The sequence below is a fragment of the Thalassophryne amazonica genome, chromosome 10 (assembly GCF_902500255.1).
Source record: "Thalassophryne amazonica chromosome 10, fThaAma1.1, whole genome shotgun sequence".
Classification (NCBI taxonomy): Eukaryota; Metazoa; Chordata; class Actinopteri; order Batrachoidiformes; family Batrachoididae; genus Thalassophryne; species Thalassophryne amazonica.
In genome coordinates, this window is record NC_047112.1 from 106,264,763 (window position 1) to 106,285,956 (window position 21,194).

General features: G+C 42.6%; 1 protein-coding gene across 2 annotated transcripts in view; it reads left to right on the forward strand.

Moving 5' to 3' along the window:
- The window catches only part of rab6ba (RAB6B, member RAS oncogene family a), a 274,682-nt gene that overhangs the window by 231,928 nt on the left and 21,560 nt on the right, over positions 1 to 21,194 (forward strand). For both annotated transcript variants that reach the window (XM_034180706.1, XM_034180707.1), the window contains one exon: positions 15,428 to 15,521. In XM_034180706.1, the coding sequence (XP_034036597.1) occupies positions 15,428 to 15,521 (94 nt within the window). The remainder of the gene's footprint in view (positions 1 to 15,427; positions 15,522 to 21,194) is intronic.

The following is a 21,194-nucleotide window of genomic DNA, read 5'->3' on the forward strand; positions in this document are numbered from 1 at the left end:
ACAGCAGAAATGCATTTCAGACACTCTGATCAGGACAACAGCATTAAACTCTAGTGCCTAAAACTCAAGTGAATATATTCTCTGGGTTTATAGATGTCGTTATTGTGTTTGTTTGCTTTTATTAAATTCCACGCATCTTAAACATAGAAAGTAACAAAACAGATTATCTGGAATTTTGTGTTTGCAAGTTTTCTACTACTCTACTCTCTACTACCATCTACTGGCCAGTAGTGTTCAGCTTCAAACTGAAGCTGGACTGATATTTTCAAACCACACGTCGGACTCGTGTTTCCAGAAGCAAAATGTAAACAGAAGCTTTTTGTCAAACTTAATTTACAAAAACTGCACTTTAACTGCTGCACATGGACAACGCCATTAACATCGCAACATAAAAGTATTTTTATATTGTGCCTAAAACTCTCATGAATATATTCTCTGAGTTTATAGACATTATTGCGTTTGTTTTATGTGAACATGCGAGAATGACAGGCTATCTCTCCATTATTTTCAAAGGGAGCTGCTGTGAGCTACACTCGCGTCCTGGTCATGTCGTTCTGGGGGAAAGTGAAGTTTGCTCTTTAACATCTTGATTATTGTTCTTTACAACACTGTTTGTGTTATGTGTCGGACGCAGCTCGGAGAACCGACCAGCGTTTGAAGGACCCAGTATGAAATAAGCAGAGCACGGTACAAAGGCTAACTGAATTTAATACATAACAGTGAAAATGTAATAACAGAAAGGTGCGGCCTGGCGTGGTGCGCTCCCAGCAGCGCTAACGGTCCGGAGCCAGAAGCTGTTTCGGACCCAAGGACCCCGCCGACACCCCCCAGGTGGCCGCAACAACCGAGTCTGTGAAAGAAGGAACCATTATGTGAGTCCACACTCTACACACAGAACACTTAAAGGTGTACAAACAGCAAACACTTCCTGGCTTGATTACTGATCAGCTTCCCAACCTGCAGGCATGGAACATCCCGTTCACAAAACTCCACCGCAGTGGAAGCTGATACATGACTAACATACAGCTCAATACAATAAGGTGTGAGGGACACCACATTTACTGACTGTATAACTGTTAGTCACAAAATCCAACGTACCTCAGGAAGTGTGCTGACGAGCGTGAGACCTCACCCCCTCCTCTTTCACAGACCGTGCATCAAACCTGGACATTCTCAGCGTCCGCTGCTGATGAGATGGCTCCCAAGACGACGATCTCACCCGTCTGGTCACAAGGTCGAGTCTCTGGCAAATACACACTGTGCACTCCAGTCTTAAATGCCAACATGCTCCAATCCATCCAGATGCACCTCAGCTGTGAGTCCTGACGAGTCGCAGGTGATCAGGGTGAGGTCCTGACAGCCTCAGCAACACAGCCACTCAGTCCCAAATGCACGCCACCTGGGAGGAAAACAAAAAGACAAACAAACCGGCAGCCAGGCCCCCCCAGCCATATAACAGTACCCCACCCTCACGGGAAGCCTCCCGGCGACCACACACACCTGGCCCAGGAGAAACACCCCCCTCCAGGGACCATGGCTGGAAACCGCGTCTGCGTTCGTCCTCCAACAGACTGGTTGAACTGGCTGCATCTTTGCCCTTGTTTGACAGTCTCAGCACAGGTGTGGCCAGGAGTTCCTACACCTGTGCGGTCAGCCTTTAACCAAACATGTGTGATTAGTCATAACAAAAAAAAAACCAAAACACCCCCCCCCGCCCCAGGGGACCGTCCCATCAAACCCCAGGGAAGGGGAAAAAGGAAAAACAACCCAAACCCAAGCCTACAAACAAAAATACTAAAACACACCCCCCCCCAGAGGACCGTTCCATCAAACCCCAGGGAAGGGGAGAAAAGAAAAACAACCCACATGTAAGCTCACAAACAAAAATGCCAAAATACCCCCCCTCCTCCCCCCCAAACGACACGCAGGGACCAACACCCCCCAGAGGGCCACCCGCCAGCTCCAGGAGTAATAACCACGGCCGAGGTCCCTCTGGGATCCACCGTCACCCACGGGGACCACCAGCGCCCCCCAGAGGACCACTCGTCAACCCCAGGAGACGCCTCCCCTCACGACCAATGGACCCAGCCCCGGCCGTCCACGGCTAGATGGACCCAACGCCTTTTCCCCCCCAGAGGACACCACAGTCAAACCCTGAGGGCGGAAACTGGGGGAGGGAAAACAAAAAAAAAACCCAAACCCCCCCCTCCCGGGTGCAGAGGCCACCTGGGAAACGCCCAGCACAACCTAACTGCACCCCTCCAGCAATGCCGACACTACGGCACACCCGGCTGGAGTCAGAGGAGAAGAGAGGGCACAACAAAAAACAAAGAGAAAAAAACAACCCAAATACCACCCCATCACCCCCCAGGGGACCGTTCCATCTAACCCTGGGGATGTGAAACAAAAAGAAACAAAAGAAAAAAAAAAAACAGACCAACACACAGTTGTTTGGGTCCCCGTTTTTCTTTTTTTTTTTTTTTTTTTGTTCGTGTTTAGCAAAGGCTACAGGGTCACACCCCCAGACAAATAGTGGACAACAAAAAAGAAAAGCCCACACAAAAACCAACTCAAAAAACACCCACACAAAATGAACTAACACAAAACAAATCAGTGAGTTATACCGTCAAGCTCAACCAAATGGAACACACCTGTTCCTACTCCAGAGCTTGACGGTACCGTGATTCAGTCACCACAAGGGGGAACCAGAGTGCTAAAAATGAAAAAACCCCTTGGGCGACAGAAAAAAACAAACGAGCTGCTTTTGTGTGCGCAGCTGAGTGCAACACACAACCAAAATGTGCTCAACTAAATAACGCCGGAGCTGATACAACAGACGCAGTAGTTACCTTTATCCGGGGAAACGGGGCTACGACTGTAACACAGGAAGCCCAGCGACCCGTGCTAACAGAGCTCCGCCGTGCGCGTGAACCCATTACAAACGCACTCTTGCAGCTCCCGTTTACACCTCCCATCCGGTCGGAGTGTGACGCGAAGCCGTCGCCAGTCACACTCCACCACGATCCACGGATGAGGCACAACACAGGAACACGGCTGCAAGAGAGCACAAATTAGTATCCAGTAATGGGTCTCAAACACGCACCTTCCGGGCGGAGAGCCCCGCAACTGATCCGGATAACCACTGAACGTCTGTTGCCGCCTTCCCGGCGCGTTACCGTCTCTGCTACCGCTGGGTCCGTGATGTTTGGCCAGAGACTACTGTTCTGTGTCGGACGCAGCTCGGAGAACCGACCAGCGTTTGAAGGACCCAGTATGAAATAAGCAGAGCACGGTACAAAGGCTAACTGAATTTAATACATAACAGTGAAAATGTAATAACAGAAAGGTGCGGCCTGGCGTGGTGCGCTCCCAGCAGCGCTAACGGTCCGGAGCCAGAAGCTGTTTCGGACCCAAGGACCCCGCCGACACCCCCCAGGTGGCCGCAACAACCGAGTCTGTGAAAGAAGGAACCATTATGTGAGTCCACACTCTACACACAGAACACTTAAAGGTGTACAAACAGCAAACACTTCCTGGCTTGATTACTGATCAGCTTCCCAACCTGCAGGCATGGAACGTCCCGTTCACAAAACTCCACCGCAGTGGAAGCTGATACATGACTAACATACAGCTCAATACAATAAGGTGTGAGGGACACCACATTTACTGACTGTATAACTGTTAGTCACAAAATCCAACGTACCTCAGGAAGTGTGCTGACGAGCGTGAGACCTCACCCCCTCCTCTTTCACAGACCGTGCATCAAACCTGGACATTCTCAGCGTCCGCTGCTGATGAGATGGCTCCCAAGACGACGATCTCACCCGTCTGGTCACAAGGTCGAGTCTCTGGCAAATACACACTGTGCACTCCAGTCTTAAATGCCAACATGCTCCAATCCATCCAGATGCACCTCAGCTGTGAGTCCTGACGAGTCGCAGGTGATCAGGGTGAGGTCCTGACAGCCTCAGCAACACAGCCACTCAGTCCCAAATGCACGCCACCTGGGAGGAAAACAAAAAGACAAACAAACCGGCAGCCAGGCCCCCCCAGCCATATAACAGTTTGTCCTCTTTGCTCCAGACTAATATATATAAGATGTCTGAAATTTGGTTTGCGTTTATTAAATTACACGCAGATTAAACGTAGCAGACACGGATTATTTGTTATACTTGTTTTAGCAAGTTTTCAGGGTATCATGCATGCAGTTTCTTAATAACGTGATGAAAAGCATAAAAAATACATTTTTGTACTATAATATTAATTTACAGTTGTCATCATGTGGATTCTCTATATGTTGTTTGACTGCAGCAACTCTCTGGCGCGCAAGGGATTATGGGATACGTCAATAGGGCGAATGGCAGTTGTTCATTCGGCTGCTCCCGGTTTTGTTCGGGGTCACCACAGCGGATACAGCCAGATCCACATCGGTAATTGGCACAGGTTTTACGCCAAATGCCCTTCCTGACGCAACTCCAGTTTTACCTGGAGAAACACACACAGCCGCTGGTGTTATTTATTTTGACACCGGTTATATCAGACGGTTATCTAATTACAACTTGGCTTTTTTTTTTTTTTTTTTTTTGAAAATGCCTTTTTTTTTTTTTTTTACAAATAAAAAATGGCTTATTTTACAAAAGCACATTTATCTGTAAACACCAGCACACGACACACCTCACATTAACGTGTTGGTTTACATAGAATGAATCATCCAATCAATGTGAGCAGAGGCACATTTTACCCAGAATGCCATATGTCTGTTTGTTACAAAACTTCAGATTTAGTGCATTATTCAACATTAAAAGATATATGTTATATCTTAACTTTGCACAAATGACAGAAATGACATTAATGGAGTTATATCAGTATTCATTTTATTTATACACCAAACCATAACTAAGCAGGGCTTTATTTTCCAAGACCTCTGGCTGACAGCAGTGCTGTGATTGGGTAGAGAGTTGAGCTGTGTGGCTCCTCTCCGTTGCTTCTGTGCTGGATGCCATGTAGTAAAACCTCCTCTTTGGCCTCCCTCTTCTTCTCCTGCCTGGTGGCTCCATCCTCAGCATCCTTCTCCCTATATACCCTGGGTCCCTCCTCTGCACATGTCCAAACCATCTTAATCATGCATCTCTGACTTTGTCTCCAAACCGTCCCACCTGAGCTGTCCCTCTGATATGTTCATTCCTAATCTTGTCCATTCTTGTTACTCCCAAAGAGAATCTCAACATCTTCAGCTCTGCCACCTCCAGCTCTGCCTCCTGTCTTTTTGTTAGTGCCACCGTCTCTAAGCCGTACATCATAGCTGGTCTCACTACTGTCTTGTAAACTTTCCCCTTCACTCTTGCTGATATTTTTCGGTCGCAAATCACTCCTGCCACCCACTCCACCCTGCCTGCACTCTCTTTTTCACCTCGTTACCACATTCTCCATTACTTTGAACAGTTGACCCCAAATATTTAAACTCATCTACTTTCACCACTTCTACTCCTTGTAACCGCACTATTCCACTGGGCTCCCGCTCATTCACACACGTACTCAGTCTTGCTTCTATTGACTTTCATTCCCCTTCTCTCCAAAGCATATCTCCACCTCTCCAGACTAGACTCAACTTGCTCTCTTCTCTCACTACAGATCACAATGTCATCTTCAAACATCATAGTCCATGGGGACTCCTGTCTGATCTCATCCGTCAACCTGTCCATAACCACTGCAAACAAGAAAGGACTCAGAGCTGATCCTTGGTGTAATCCCACCTCCACCTTGAATGAGTCTGTCATTCTGACTGCGCATCTCACCGCTGTCACACTATTCTTGTACATGTCCTGCACTACCCTAACATACTTCTCTGCCACTTCAGACTTCCTCATACTATACCACAGCTCTTCTCTTGGCACCCTGTCATAAGCTTTTTCTAAGTCCACAAACACACAATATAACTCTTTCTGGCCTTCTCTGTACTTCTCCAACAGTATTCTCAGAGCAAACATTGCATCTGTAGTGCTCTTTCTCTGCATGAAACCATATTGCTGCTCACAGATCTTCACCTGTTTTCTAAGCCTAGCTTCTACTACTCTTTCCCATAACTTCATGCTGTGGCTGATCAACTTTATGCCTCTGTAGTTACTGCAGCTCTGCACATCACCCTTGTTCTTGAAAATAGGAACCAGCACACTTCGTCTCCACTCCTCAGGCATCCTCTCACTTTCCAAGATTTTATTAAACAATCTGGTTAGAAACTCTACTGCCATCTCTCCTAGACATTTCCATGCCTCCACTGGAATGTCATCTGAACCAACTCCCTTTCCACTATTTTCTGGTTTCTGTATTTCTGTCTGTGGGGTGAGGATGTGGAACAGATTGGGAGTGGGGCTCAAGCAATGTCCAAGCATGAACCAGTTCAAACAGCGGTACAAAAATATGGTTTTTTCTGGGTATAGGGAGGAGGAAGGGTAATGAGGGTTAGGGTGTTTTTGTTGTTTGCTTCGGCTTGTAAATATATAGTATTTTGTATGTAAGTAGGTATGTGTAGGTGTATATTTATGTTTGTGTATATATACGTGTATATATGTATATGTGTATATATGTGTATGTTGATGTGTATATGTATGTGTGTGTATATATATGTATATATATATATATTGATATCGGTTTAGGTGTGTAGGAATTTATGTGTATATGTGGCAAAGGGTATTACTGGTTGTGGGGAAGAAGGGGTAGGGATAAATAAGCTGATGCTTCACCCTACCCCTTTTCGGACATGTTGGGTACACAGTAGGAACTTTTTTGTTGTTGTCTTTACTGATCTATCTTGTAATTGTTGTTGTATCAAATGTTCGAAATAAACAGTTTTCATTCATTCATTCATTCATTCATCCTCTTCATAGCAGCCCTCATTCATTTTCATAGCAGGAGGTGATGGTCTAGTGGTTAAGGTGTTGGGTTTGAGTCCAGAAGATCATGATTTCAAATCCCTGCCTGACTGGAAAATCACTAAGGGCCCTTGGGCAAGGCCTTTAATCTCCTATTGCTCCCGGTGTGTAGTGAGCGCCTTGTATGGCAGCACCCTGACATCGGGGTGAATGTGAGGCATAATTGTAAAGCGCTTTGAGCGTCTGATGCAGATGGAAAAGCGCTATATAAATGCAGTCCATTTACCATAGCAGCCATTTCCATCCTTTTTTTTTAAATCAACTACCATCTGTCCTTCCCCATTCCTATCCTTGATACCATATCTACCCATTACTTCCTCATCACCTCTGTTCCCTTCACCAACATGGCCATTAAAGTCTGCTCCTATCACCACTCTTTCATGCTTGGGCACACTCTCCACCACCTCATCTAACACACTCCAGAAATCTTCTTTCTCCTTCATCTCACAACCTACCTGTGGGGCATATGCACTGATGATATTCATCATCACCCCTTCAATTTCCAACTTCACACTCATCACCCTGTCAGACACTCGCTTAACCTCCAACACACTTTTAACATACTCTTTCTTTAAAATGACCCCAACACCATTTCTCTTCCTGTCCTCACCATGGTACAACAACTTGTACCCACTGCCGATGCTCTTGCTCTTACTTCCCTTCCACTTGGTCTCTTGCACACACAATATGTCTACCTTTCTCCTCTCCATCATATCAGCCAGCTCTCTCCCTTTACCAGTCATACTACCAACATTCAAAGTCCCTACTCTCATTTCCACCTTTCTAGTTATCTTCTTCTCCCGCTGTTTGTGGAAACATTTTCCTCCTCTTCTTCATCGTCTTCGCCCAGCAGTAGCCCAATTTCCACCGGCACCCTGTTGGGCAACAGCACCGGTGGCGGACGTTGTTAACCTGGGCCGCGACCGATCCGGTATGGAAATTCGATTCTTAGTCTGCATAGTTGGTTTGGCTTGTTTTACGCCGGATGCCCTTCCTGACGCAACCCTCCTCATTTATCTGGGCTTGGGACTGGCACTCAGAATGTACTGGCTGCACACCCCATGTGGCTGAGTTGTTGAAACTCTAATTAAGAAGTGGAAAATGAGATTCCAAACCACGATCAGGTAGACCAACACGAAATTCAGCAACATCTGCCAGGAAGATTGTTCAGGATGCAAAGGAAAACCCACAAATATGTATGAAAAAGTTTCCCCTCTGGGGAAAAAAGTGGTGTGGTTGTTTCAAGATACACAATAAGGAGGTACTTAAAGAGAAATAAGCTGCATGGTTGAGTCACCAGAAGAAACTCATTACTATGCAAATGCTACAATGTATCCCACTTACAATATGCCAAACAGCACAGAGAACAAAGTAATTTGGAGTGACGAGACCAAAATTGTACTTTTTAGCCACAACCATAGATGTTACATTTGGAGGGGAGTCAACAAGGCCTTTGATGAAAGGTACTCCCTTCCTACTCTGAAGCATGGAAACTTAGTCAAAATTGATGGCAGAATGAATGCAGCATGTTATCAGAAAATACTGGAGGAAAATTTACACCCATCAGCCCAGAAGCTGCATATGGGACGTACTTGGAAATTCCAACATGACAGCGATCTCAATCTCAATCAATTTTTTTCTCAATCAATTTTTTTATATAGCGCCAAATCACAACAAACAGTTGCCCCAAGGCGCTTTATATTGTAAGGCAAGGCCATACAATAATCATGTAAAACCCCAACGGTCAAAACGACCCCCTGTGAGCAAGCACTTGGCTACAGTGGGAAGGAAAAACTCCCTTTTAACAGGAAGAAACCTCCAGCAGAACCAGGCTCAGGGAGGGGCAGTCTTCTGCTGGGACTGGTTGGGGCTGAGGGAGAGAACCAGGAAAAAGACATGCTGTGGAAGGTTGGAGATTGGCCTATAATTAGCTAAGATAGCTGGGTCAAGTGATGGCTTTTTAAGTAATGGTTTTATTACTGCCACCTTAAAAGCCTGTGGTACATAGCCAACTAACAAAGATAGATTGATTATATTTAAGATCGAAGCATTAAATAATGGTAGGGCTTCCTTGAGCAGCCTGGTAGGAATGGGGTCTAATAAACATGTTGATGGTTTGGATGATCTAAAACACAAGGCCAAGACGACTTGTCCTTGGCTACTGCAGAATAAAGTGAAGGTTCTGGAGTGGCCATCTCTGTCTCCTGACCTCAGTATCATTAAGCCAATCTGGGGAGATCTCAAGCGTGCAGTTCATGCAAGACAGCCCAGGAATTTACAGGAACTGGAGGCTTTTTGCCAAGAAGAATGGGCAGCTTTACTAACATCAGAGTAAATAAAGAGCCTCATCCACAGCTACCACAAAAGACTCCAAGCTGTGATTGCTGTTAAAGGGGGAAATACACTGTATTAAGAACAGGGGTATGTAAACTTTGATCAATCAATCAATCAATCAATCAATTTTTTTATATAGCGCCAAATCACAACAAACAGGATCAGGGTTATTTGGGTAGTTTCTGTTGTTATTACAAATTAAAGGAGTAAACACAGTTGTTATTACAATTTAAAGGAGTAAACACAGTTGTTTGTCAATCAAGTGTCTTCACACAAACACTAACCATGCGTGAAAAGAAAAACATTTTTGTGTTATCATTCATTTTTTCTGAAAAATGCCCAAAAATCTAAAATTCTGCTAGGGTATGTAGAATTTTGAGCACAACTGTATGTCAGTAATGCTGTTCTTGACAACTTATGACTTCATCATATGACATCTGTGTGACTTCTTATGATGTATTGACTTTTGGTATTTTTGATTTCATAAAGACCTCTGCTGTTTTTGCTTTTCTTTTTTATTAAGCATTGTTGTAGAATATTTCAGATCCTGTCCCATGCAGAGGCAGAGGTGCTCTGAGTCTCTGAGCACTCTGCTGCAGTGCATGAATGTAGTTAGGATGTCACATATTGCAAGTCCATTATGTAATTTTCTCACCAACTGCATGTCTTTGATGAATAGATTTCGGTGTTGTTTAAGCCTGAATATGGAAGGTGCATCCAGAAATACCCACAGCTCTGGTGCAACTCTGTCAGGTGGTGTTGTTATGTAAATAATGTACATCTCCGGTGCTCTGCTTCTGTTCCTGCTGCAGAAAACTGCTGTGTAGTGTATTCTGTGTGCTGTTCTGCAGTGGCAGTTATGTGCAGTATTGGTCACTTGATAATGTTTGTGTTTGATGTTTTTTCATAGCACCTTGTCAAACTCTGTGTCCATTAATCAATCAATCAATCAATTTTATTTATATAGCGCCAAATCACAACAAACAGTTGCCCAAGGCGCTTTATATTCAATCAATCAATCAATCAATTTTTTATATAGCGCCAAATCACAACAAACAGTTGCCCCAAGGCGCTTTATATTGTAAGGCAAGGCCATACAATAATTATGTAAAACCCCAACGGTCAAAACGACCCCCTGTGAGCAAGCACTTGGCTACAGTGGGAAGGAAAAACTCCCTTTTAACAGGAAGAAACCTCCAGCAGAACCAGGCTCAGGGAGGGGCAGTCTTCTGCTGGGACTGGTTGGGGCTGAGGGAGAGAACCAGGAAAAAGACATGCTGTGGAGGGGAGCAGAGATCGATCACTAATGATTAAATGCAGAGTGGTGCATACAGAGCAAAAAGAGAAAGAAACAGTGCATCATGGGAACCCCCCAGCAGTCTACCTCTATAGCAGCATAACTAAGGGATGGTTCAGGGTCACCTGATCCAGCCCCAACTATAAGCTTTAGCAAAAAGGAAAGTTTTAAGCCTAATCTTAAAAGTAGAGAGGGTGTCTGTCTCCCTGATCTGAATTGGGAGCTGGTTCCACAGGAGAGGAGCCTGAAAGCTGAAGGCTCTGCCTCCCATTCTACTCTTACAAACCCTAGGAACTACAAGTAAGCCTGCAGTCTGAGAGCGAAGCGCTCTATTGGGGTGATATGGTACTACGAGGTCCCTAAGATAAGATGGGACCTGATTATTCAAAACCTTATAAGTAAGAAGAAGAATTTTAAATTCTATTCTAGAATTAACAGGAAGCCAATGAAGAGAGGCCAATATGGGTGAGATATGCTCTCTCCTTCTAGTCCCCGTTAGTACTCTAGCTGCAGCATTTTGAATTAACTGAAGGCTTTTTAGGGAACTTTTAGGACAACCTGATAATAATGACAAGACCTTTCTGATTTTAGAGATATTGCGTAAATGCAAAAAAGCAGTCCTACATATTTGTTTAATATGCGCTTTGAATGACATATCCTGATCAAAAATGACTCCAAGATTTCTCACAGTATTACTAGAGGTCAGGGTAATGCCATCCAGAGTAAGGATCTGGTTAGACACCATGTTTCTAAGATTTGTGGGGCCAAGTACAATAACTTCAGTTTTATCTGAGTTTAAAAGCAGGAAATTAGAGGTCATCCATGTCTTTATGTCTGTAAGACAATCCTGCAGTTTAGCTAATTGGTGTGTGTCCTCTGGCTTCATGGATAGATAAAGCTGGGTATCATCTGCGTAACAATGAAAATTTAAGCAATACCGTCTAATAATACTGCCTAAGGGAAGCATGTATAAAGTGAATAAAATTGGTCCTAGCACAGAACCTTGTGGAACTCCATAATTAACTTTAGTCTGTGAAGAAGATTCCCCATTTACATGAACAAATTGTAATCTATTAGACAAATATGATTCAAACCACCGCAGCGCAGTGCCTTTAATACCTATGGCATGCTCTAATCTCTGTAATAAAATTTTATGGTCAACACTATCAAAAGCAGCACTGAGGTCTAACAGAACAAGCACAGAGATGAGTCCACTGTCCGAGGCCATAAGAAGATCATTTGTAACCTTCACTAATGCTGTTTCTGTACTATGATGAATTCTAAAACCTGACTGAAACTCTTCAAATAGACCATTCCTCTGCAGATGAGCAGTTAGCTGTTTTACAACTACCCTTTCAAGAATTTTTGAGAGAAAAGGAAGGTTGGAGATTGGCCTATAATTAGCTAAGATAGCTGGGTCAAGTGATGGCTTTTTAAGTAATGGTTTAATTACTGCCACCTTGAAAGCCTGTGGTACATAGCCAACTAATAAAGATAGATTGATCATATTTAAGATCGAAGCATTAAATAATGGTAGGGCTTCCTTGAGCAGCCTGGTAGGAATGGGGTCTAATAGACATGTTGATGGTTTGGATGAAGTAACTAATGAAAATAACTCAGACAGAACAATCGGAGAGAAAGAGTCTAACCAAATACCGGCATCACTGAAAGCAGCCAAAGATAACGATACGTCTTTGGGATGGTTATGAGTAATTTTTTCTCTAATAGTTAAAATTTTATTAGCAAAGAAAGTCATGAAGTCATTACTAGTTAAAGTTAAAGGAATACTCGGCTCAATAGAGCTCTGACTCTTTGTCAGCCTGGCTACAGTGCTGAAAAGAAACCTGGGGTTGTTCTTATTTTCTTCAATTAGTGATGAGTAGTAAGCTGTCCTAGCTTTACGGAGGGCTTTTTTTATAGAGCAACAGACTCTTTTTCCAGGCTAAGTGAAGATCTTCTAAATTAGTGAGACGCCATTTCCTCTCCAACTTACGGGTTATCTGCTTTAAGCTGCGAGTTTGTGAGTTATACCACGGAGTCAGGCACTTCTGATTTAAAGCTCTCTTTTTCAAAGGAGCTACAGCATCCAAAGTTGTCTTCAATGAGGATGTAAAACTATTGACGAGATACTCTATCTCACTTACAGAGTTTAGGTAGCTACTCTGCACTGTGTTGGTATATGGCATTAGAGAACATAAAGAAGGAATCATATCCTTAAACCTAGTTACAGCGCTTTCTGAAAGACTTCTAGTGTAATGAAACTTATTCCCCACTGCTGGGTAGTCCATCAGAGTAAATGTAAATGTTATTAAGAAATGATCAGACAGAAGGGAGTTTTCAGGGAATACTGTTAAGTCTTCAATTTCCATACCATAAGTCAGAACAAGATCTAAGATATGATTAAAGTGGTGGGTGGACTCATTTACATTTTGAGCAAAGCCAATTGAGTCTAATAATAGATTAAATGCAGTGTTGAGGCTGTCATTCTCAGCATCTGTGTGGATGTTAAAATCGCCCACTATAATTATGTTATCTGAGCTAAGCACTAAGTCAGACAAAAGTTCTGAAAATTCATAGAGAAACTCACAGTAACAACCAGGTGGACGATAGATAACAACAAATAAAACTGGTTTTTGGGACTTCCAATTTGGATGGACAAGACTAAGAGTCAAGCTTTCAAATGAATTAAAGCTCTGTCTGGGTTTTTGATTAATTAATAAGCTGGAATGGAAGATTGCTGCTAATCCTCCGCCTCGGCCCATGCTACGAGCGTTCTGGCAGTTAGTGTGACTCGGGGGTGTTGACTCATTTAAACTAACATATTCATCCTGCTGTAACCAGGTTTCTGTAAGGCAGAATAAATCAATATGTTGATCAATTATTATATCATTTACTAACAGGGACTTAGAAGAGAGAGACCTAATGTTTAATAGACCACATTTAACTGTTTTAGTCTGTGGTGCAGTTGAAGGTGCTATATTATTTTTTCTTTTTGACTTTTTATGCTTAAATAGATTTTTGCTGGTTATTGGTGGTCTGGGAGCAGGCACCGTCTCTACGGGGATAGGGTAATGAGGGGATGGCAGGGGGAGAGAAGCTGCAGAGAGGTGTGTAAGACTACAACTCTGCTTCCTGGTCCCAACCCTGGATAGTCACGGTTTGGAGGATTTAAGAAAATTGGCCAGATTTCTAGAAATGAGAGCTGCTCCATCCAAAGTGGGATGGATGCCGTCTCTCCTAACAAGACCAGGTTTTCCCCAGAAGCTTTGCCAATTATCTATGATGCCCACCTCATTTTTTTTTGGACACCACTCAGACAGCCAGCAATTCAGGGAGAACATACGGCTAAACATGTCACTCCCGGTCCGATTGGGGAGGGGCCCAGAGAAAACTACAGAGTCCGACATTGTTTTTGCAAAGTTACACACCGATTCAATGTTAATTTTAGTGACCTCCGATTGGCGTAACCGGGTGTCATTACTGCCGACGTGAATTACAATCTTACCAAATTTACGCTTAGCCTTAGCCAGCAGTTTCAAATTTCCTTCAATGTCACCTCTGGCCCCCGGAAGACAATTGACTATGGTTGCTGGTGTCGCTTACTTCACATTTCTCAAAACAGAGTCGCCAATAACCAGAGTTTGATCCTCGGTGGGTGTGTCGCCGAGTGGGGAAAAACGGTTAGAAATATGAACGGGTTGGCGGTGTACACGGGGCTTCTGTTTAGGGCTACGCTTCCTCCTCACAGTCACCCAGTCGGCCTGCTTTCCCGGCTGCTCGGGATCTGCCAGAGGGAAACTAACGGCGGTTAAGCTACCTTGGTCCGCACCGACTACAGGGGCCTGGCTAGCTGTAGAATTTTCCACGGTGCAGAGCCCAGTCTCCAATTTGCCCAGCCTGGCCTCCAAAGCTACGAATAAGCTACACTTATTACAAGTACCATTACTGCTAAAGGAGGCCGAGGAATAACTAAACATTTCACACCCAGAGCAGAAAAGTGCGGGAGAGACAGGAGAAGCCGCCATGCTAAACCGACTAAGATCTAGTAGCTGCACTAAGCTAGCGGATTCCTAAAAACACACAAAGTGAATAATGTGTAAATAATTTAGAGGTGATTCAGCAGAGGGAGTGCTTTAGTTAAGGCACGTGAAGATTACACTGTGAAACAAATCGTTATCTAGGTAACTATATCAATCTAACTGCGCAGATTAAACAGCTAACAGATACAGAAAAACACCGCTGTGCTCCGGAACAGGAAGTGATACAATGCCGCAGTGAGAGCCAACCACCAGTAGAGGCCTACTGGTGGTTGGTTAAACAGTCAGAGTTAAAAGTAAACACGGTATTTCTCTTCTTGTTGAAAACTATAAGTCCTTCTCTAGTGAGGGGAACAGTGAGGGGAACTGGGCTAATTATTTCATGGTTTTACCAGATAATAATGACAGGTAGCTTTACATCAATTAGCAACAGGATGTAAAGTCAGCAGTACTGCACTGATCTCTCTGGTGGTGGTGTTGTTGGACACTCGATAGAGTACAAAGAACAGAGATCAGTCACTGCCACACAAATTAAAATGAAATACAAATGCTCTGTTATTAATTTCTGACGGGACAATGCAATTAATCATTCTCACTTATTATCTATATTAGTTTATCATAACAAGCATTCATTAAAATGGGAGCTTCAGATGGTAATACTGGGATTGAGTAATTATTATGCAGCGATGCATTCATGATGAATGAGCAGACACCTCTACGTAATGTATCAAATTAAGTTCATATCAGTCTGTCAAATCATGCCTGTACTTAGTATGTGTTATGATGTGTAACACAGCAGGGTCTTGATGACAATGTTTGTCTATTCTCAGGCAAATAACAATTGAGGAAGGTGAACAGAGGGCTAAAGAGCTGAGTGTTATGTTCATCGAGACCAGTGCCAAGACTGGTTACAACGTCAAACAGGTGAGCAAGGTCCCTCACAAGAGGTTTTGCAGAGGCTAACAGGACCGTCTGTTCACTGTGCAAAGGTGACTCGCTGTCGCAACTACAGTCTTACCCAGATTAAATAAATGTACTTATATTAGTGGAATTATTGTGATTTATATATTCAGTTAACTCAAAAATGACATTCATGTCTCTGGGATGTTGGCCTCTTGAATGGAGAGACAACTGGGAAGAGTTTGTGGAGACATGTGGACAGAGATGTTTGGCAACAAAGGGTCCTGGAGCTTCTGGTCTTCTTGTATTGTTTCAACTGAATGCAAACCAGTGACCAAAGGTGACCATTGGATGTTTTTGGTACCGGGTTTATTCAAAAGATCCTTGGGTACCATTGGAAATGGTTTTGTGTTCAATGAGTTTTGTGTTCTTCCACAACACAATGCAGTAATTGCATACTGATCCAGATTGGTCCAGCTGATCATGTTGCAGTCTGATATTTAATTCACAAACTGAAACAAAATAATGTCTTCCCGATCTTGGTTTTACAGCGTGATGTCGTATCCGTGAAGTAGTTTTGACTTAATCCTTAAGTCTACGAAGTAAAATCCTGATCCGGATCCAAATCACCTCCAAAATTTAATGGAGTTCTCCAAGGCCAACACCAGTGTGTGGTGAAAATTTGGTGAAACTCTGTTAAGTAGTTTTGACTTAATCTTCAAAATTTGAAGTGAAGCGTACAAATTGAAGTCCTGATCCGGAATCCAGAGCTGGATCTCTTCCAAGATTTAGTGGAGCCTTCCATGGCCTAACCTGTGGCGCAAATTTGGTGACAATCTGTGAGGTAGTTTTGACGTAATCCTTAAAAGCCTATATAAAGTGAAGTGTTGATCCAGAATCTGGATCCGGATCACCTCCAAAATATAATGGAGTCTTCCATGGCCTAATATCTATCTGTGATGAAAATTTCATCAAAATCTGTGCAGTAGTTTTGATGTAATCCTGCTAACAGACAGACAGACAAATAAATAAATGCCAATGATTTTGTTACATCCTTGGCGGACATAATAAACCTTAAGAGCCGTTGGTTTCTCCCTTGTTTTCACTCGTGATCGCCCTAACAGATCCAAGGTGGATCTGCATGTTGATGTGGAGGCAAAAATGATTTTAGATCAAATTGTCTGAGGCTGTTTGTGGAAATAAAGTCAGAGAATTGACGGATTGTCAAAATAACAGGCTTTTAACTCCAGACCTCGAAGACACACGCAAAGTCAAAATCAATACAGCAGGATTTTGAATGTGTGTGCGCAAAGCAGTTCTGAAAGTGCGCTTTTGTACACCAGCAAGGGCAGGGTTCCACAGCAGGCAGTTGCATCCACATGAATTGAATACATTTGCTAGCAATTAAAACTGTTTTCAGCTTTTCCAATGAAAACTCTAGCTGAAGAATGAATGTTATCACAGTCTCTGTTGTGGAGGAAAGAGAGGATAGTTAGGCAGAGACGGTGTGTTTTATCACTGCAGCTGCAAGGTTACATAAAGACATTTAGTACAGAGTTTAGATGCAAAAGGTTTAGGCAGGCTATCTGTAAGGCAAAAAAATAATCATTTTACATCACATTGATTTGGCATAGGTTTTACACTGGATACCCTTCCTGAGACAACATATTGGAGAATTGGTAGGGGTTTGAACCAGGAACCTTCTGCCCTGCAAACAAGCTCATTTGACCACTTGGCCACCACCTTCACACATTACCTTATTCTTAAACATTACAAATAGTAAGTCAAAAATCAACACTATCCACTATGGCCCAAATTGTACTGCAAGCTCTGGCAAAAATTATGGAATCACCGGCCTCAGAGGATGTTCATTCAGTTGTTTAATTTTGTAGAAAAAAAGCAGATCACAGACATGACACAAAACTAAAGTCATTTCAAATGGCAACTTTCTGGCTTTAAGAAACACTATAAGAAATCAGGAAAAAAAATTGTGGCAGTCAGTAACGGTTACTTTTTTAGACCAAGCAGAGGGAAAAAAATATGGAATCACTCAATTCTGAGGAAAAAATTATGGAATCATGAAAAAGAAAAGAACGCTCCAACACATCACTAGTATTTTGTTGCACCACCTCTGGCTTTTATAACAGCTTGCAGTCTCTGAGGCATGGACTTATTGAGTGACAAACAGTACTCTTCATCAATCTGGCTCCAGCTTTCTCTGATTGCTGTTGCCAGATCAGCTTTGCAGGTTGGAGCCTTGTCATGGACCATTTTCTTCAACTTCCACCAAAGATTTTCAATTGGATTAAGATCTGGACTATTTGCAGGCCATGACATTGACCCTATGTGTCTTTTTGCAAAGAATGTTTTCACAGTTTTTGCTCTATGGCAAGATGCATTATCATCTTGAAAAATGATTTCATCATCCCCAAACATCCTTTCAATTGATGGGATAAGAAAAGTGTCCAAAATTAACGTAAACTTGTGCATTTATTGATGATGTAATGACAGCCATCGCCCCAGTGCCTTTACCTGACATGCAGCCCCATATCATCAGTGACTATGGAAATTTACATGTTCTCTTCAGGCAGTCATCTTTATAAATCTCATTGGAACGGCACCAAACAAAAGTTCCAGCATCATCACCTTGCCCAATGCAGATTCGAGATTCATCACTGAATATGACTTTCAGCCAGTCATCCACAGTCCACGATTGCTTTTCCTTAGCTCATTGTAACCTTGTTTTTTTCTGTTTAGGTGTTAATGATGGCTTTCATTTAGCTTTTCTGTATGTAAATCCCCTTTTCTTTAGGCGGCTTCTTACAGTTCGGTCACAGACGTTGACTCCAGTTTCCTCCCATTCGTTCCTCATTTGTTTTGTTGTGCATTTTCGATTTTTGAGACATATTGCTTTAAGTTTTCTGTCTTGACGCTTTGATGTCTTCCTTGGTCTACCAGTATGTTTGCCTTTAACAGCCTTCCCATGTTGATTGTATTTCGTCCAGAGTTTAGACACAGCTGACTGTGAACAACCAACATCTTTTGCAACATTGTGTGATGATTTACCCTCTTTTAAGAGTTTGATAATCCTCTCCTTTGTTTCAATTGACATCTCTCGTGTTGGAGCCAGGATTCATGTCAGTCCACTTGGTGCAACAGCTCTCCAAGGTGTGATCACTCCTTTTTAGATGCAGACTAACGAGCAGATCTGATTTGATGCAGGTGTTAGTTTTGGGGATGAAAATTTACAGGGTGATTCCGTAATTTATTCCTCAGAATTGAGTGAGTCCATATTTTTTTCCCTCTGCTTGGTCTAAAAAAGTAACCGTTGCTGACTGCCACAATTATTTTTCCTGATTTCGTATAGTGTTTCTTAAAGCCAGAAAGCTGCCATTTGAAATGACTTTAGTTTTGTGTCATGTCTGTGATCTGCTTTTTTTCTACAAAATTAAACAACTGAATGAACATCCTCCGAGGCTGGTGATTCCATAATTATTGCCAGGGGTTGTACTTTCAAAGAATAATATTCATAACCTTGAAGTCTTTTTTAAGATGGTCATTAACACATTAGTTCAACAAAACATTCTGTCATTGTAAGTGCTATGTTTTCTTTTCTCATCACCTGTTCAAAAGCATCTTGTGAAAAGAGGCCCACTCTAATTGGCTGCAAGCTTGACATGGTTCTGGTCAGGAGAGAATGAAGCATTTATCAACTTTACGCGTATGGATTACACCTTGAAATTTCACATTAGGAATGCCCTATGATATCATCTACATCACCGAGTCGCGCAGTGTTGGGATTTAGTGCGTCTTTTTGTGAAAGCAAACCATTAAAGCTATGCTCCATACAGTCTCTGGTGTGTGTGTGAGTGAGTGAAACAGCATCATGATTCATTTTTCATCTTACTTGAATCATCACACATTTAGCTGATTGTTCTTGACTTTTGGCTGTGCACACTGATCTGTATAACACTGGATAGCTCATTGGCCAGTATTTCTGAAGCAGATCAGCCACCATATTACCACTCACATGTACTGCTCCTGAACGCTCATTTCTGTTCCCCAGGCATACACAGTTTTATTCTTTGTGATTTTACCAAAAAAATACCTTCATGTGCAGCTATAAACTGCGCAAATTGCCAGTTCAAAGGCTGTGGATGAACATTTCACTTGTGAGTATGATTGTAATGGAAAGTAATGAACAATAATTTGAAGAGTTCTATCCCTTATTTCAGCATATAGGCAAAGATAATAATAATGCTAATATTAATAATAAATTGCTTGTGTGTAGCCACATCTTGAGTTTTGTGTTGGACAAACAATTTTAAGACATTTATTAGGTCTACTTGTGCATAGCTTTGGAGCTTTTGGCATAGTTGCTATGAGCTTTATAACTAATATTACGCTGAAGCTCATAGAGCTGTGTGTTATAAATATTGTCATTGTAAGAGAAAACCAACTCTCCTGTAGCTAGTTAAGTAGTGTTTTATTCTTTCAATGCAACTATTAAAATAAAAATCCACTATTGCTATATTATCCATCTTGACTTTTGTTATCCATCCACTTTTGTTCTTGTTCATTTTAGTTCATGATCTGGTACTATATATATATATGTATGTGTGTGTGTGTGTGTATATATATATATATATATATATATATATATATATATATATATATATATATATATATATATACACTCAACAAAAATATAAACACAACACTTTTGATTTTGCTCCCATTTTGTATGAGATGAACTCAAAGATCTAAAACTTTTTCCACATACACAATATCACCATTTACCTCAAATATTGTTCACAAACCAGTCTAAATCTGTGATAGTGAGCACTTCTCCTTTGCTGAGATAATCCATCCCACCTCACAGTTGTGCCATATCAAGATGCTGATTAGACACCATGATTAGTGCACAGGTGTGCCTTAGACTGCCCACAATAAAAGGCCACTCTGAAAGGTGCAGTTTTATCACACAGCACAATGCCACAGATGTCGCAAGATTTGAGGGAGCGTGCAATTGGCATGCTGACAGCAGGAATGTCAACCAGAGCTGTTGCTCGTGTATTGAATGTTAATTTCTCTACCATAAGCCGTCTCTGGTGGCGGTGGGGTTATGGTATGGGCAGGCGTCTGTTATGGACGAAGAACACAGGTGCATTTTATTGATGGCATTTTGAATGCACAGAGATACCGTGACGAGATCCTGAGGCCCATTGTTGTGCTATACATCCAAGAACATCACCTCATGTTGCAGCAGGATAATGCACGGCCCCATGTTGCAAGGATCTGTACACAATTCTTGGAAGCTGAAAATGTCCCAGTTCTTGCATGGCCGGCATACTCACCGGACATGTCACCCATTGAGCATGTTTGGGATGCTCTGGACCGGCGTATACGACAGCGTGTACCAGTTCCTGCCAATATCCAGCAACTTCGCACAGCCATTGAAGAGGAGTGGACCAACATTCCACAGGCCACAATTGACAACCTGATCAACTCTATGCGAAGGAGATGTGTTGCAATGCATGAGGCAAATGGTGGTCACACCAGATACTGACTGGTATCCCCCCCCAATAAAACAAAACTGCACCTTTCAGAGTGGCCTTTTATTGTGGGCAGTCTAAGGCACACCTGTGCACTAATCATGGTGTCTAATCAGCATCTTGATATGGCACACCTGTGAGG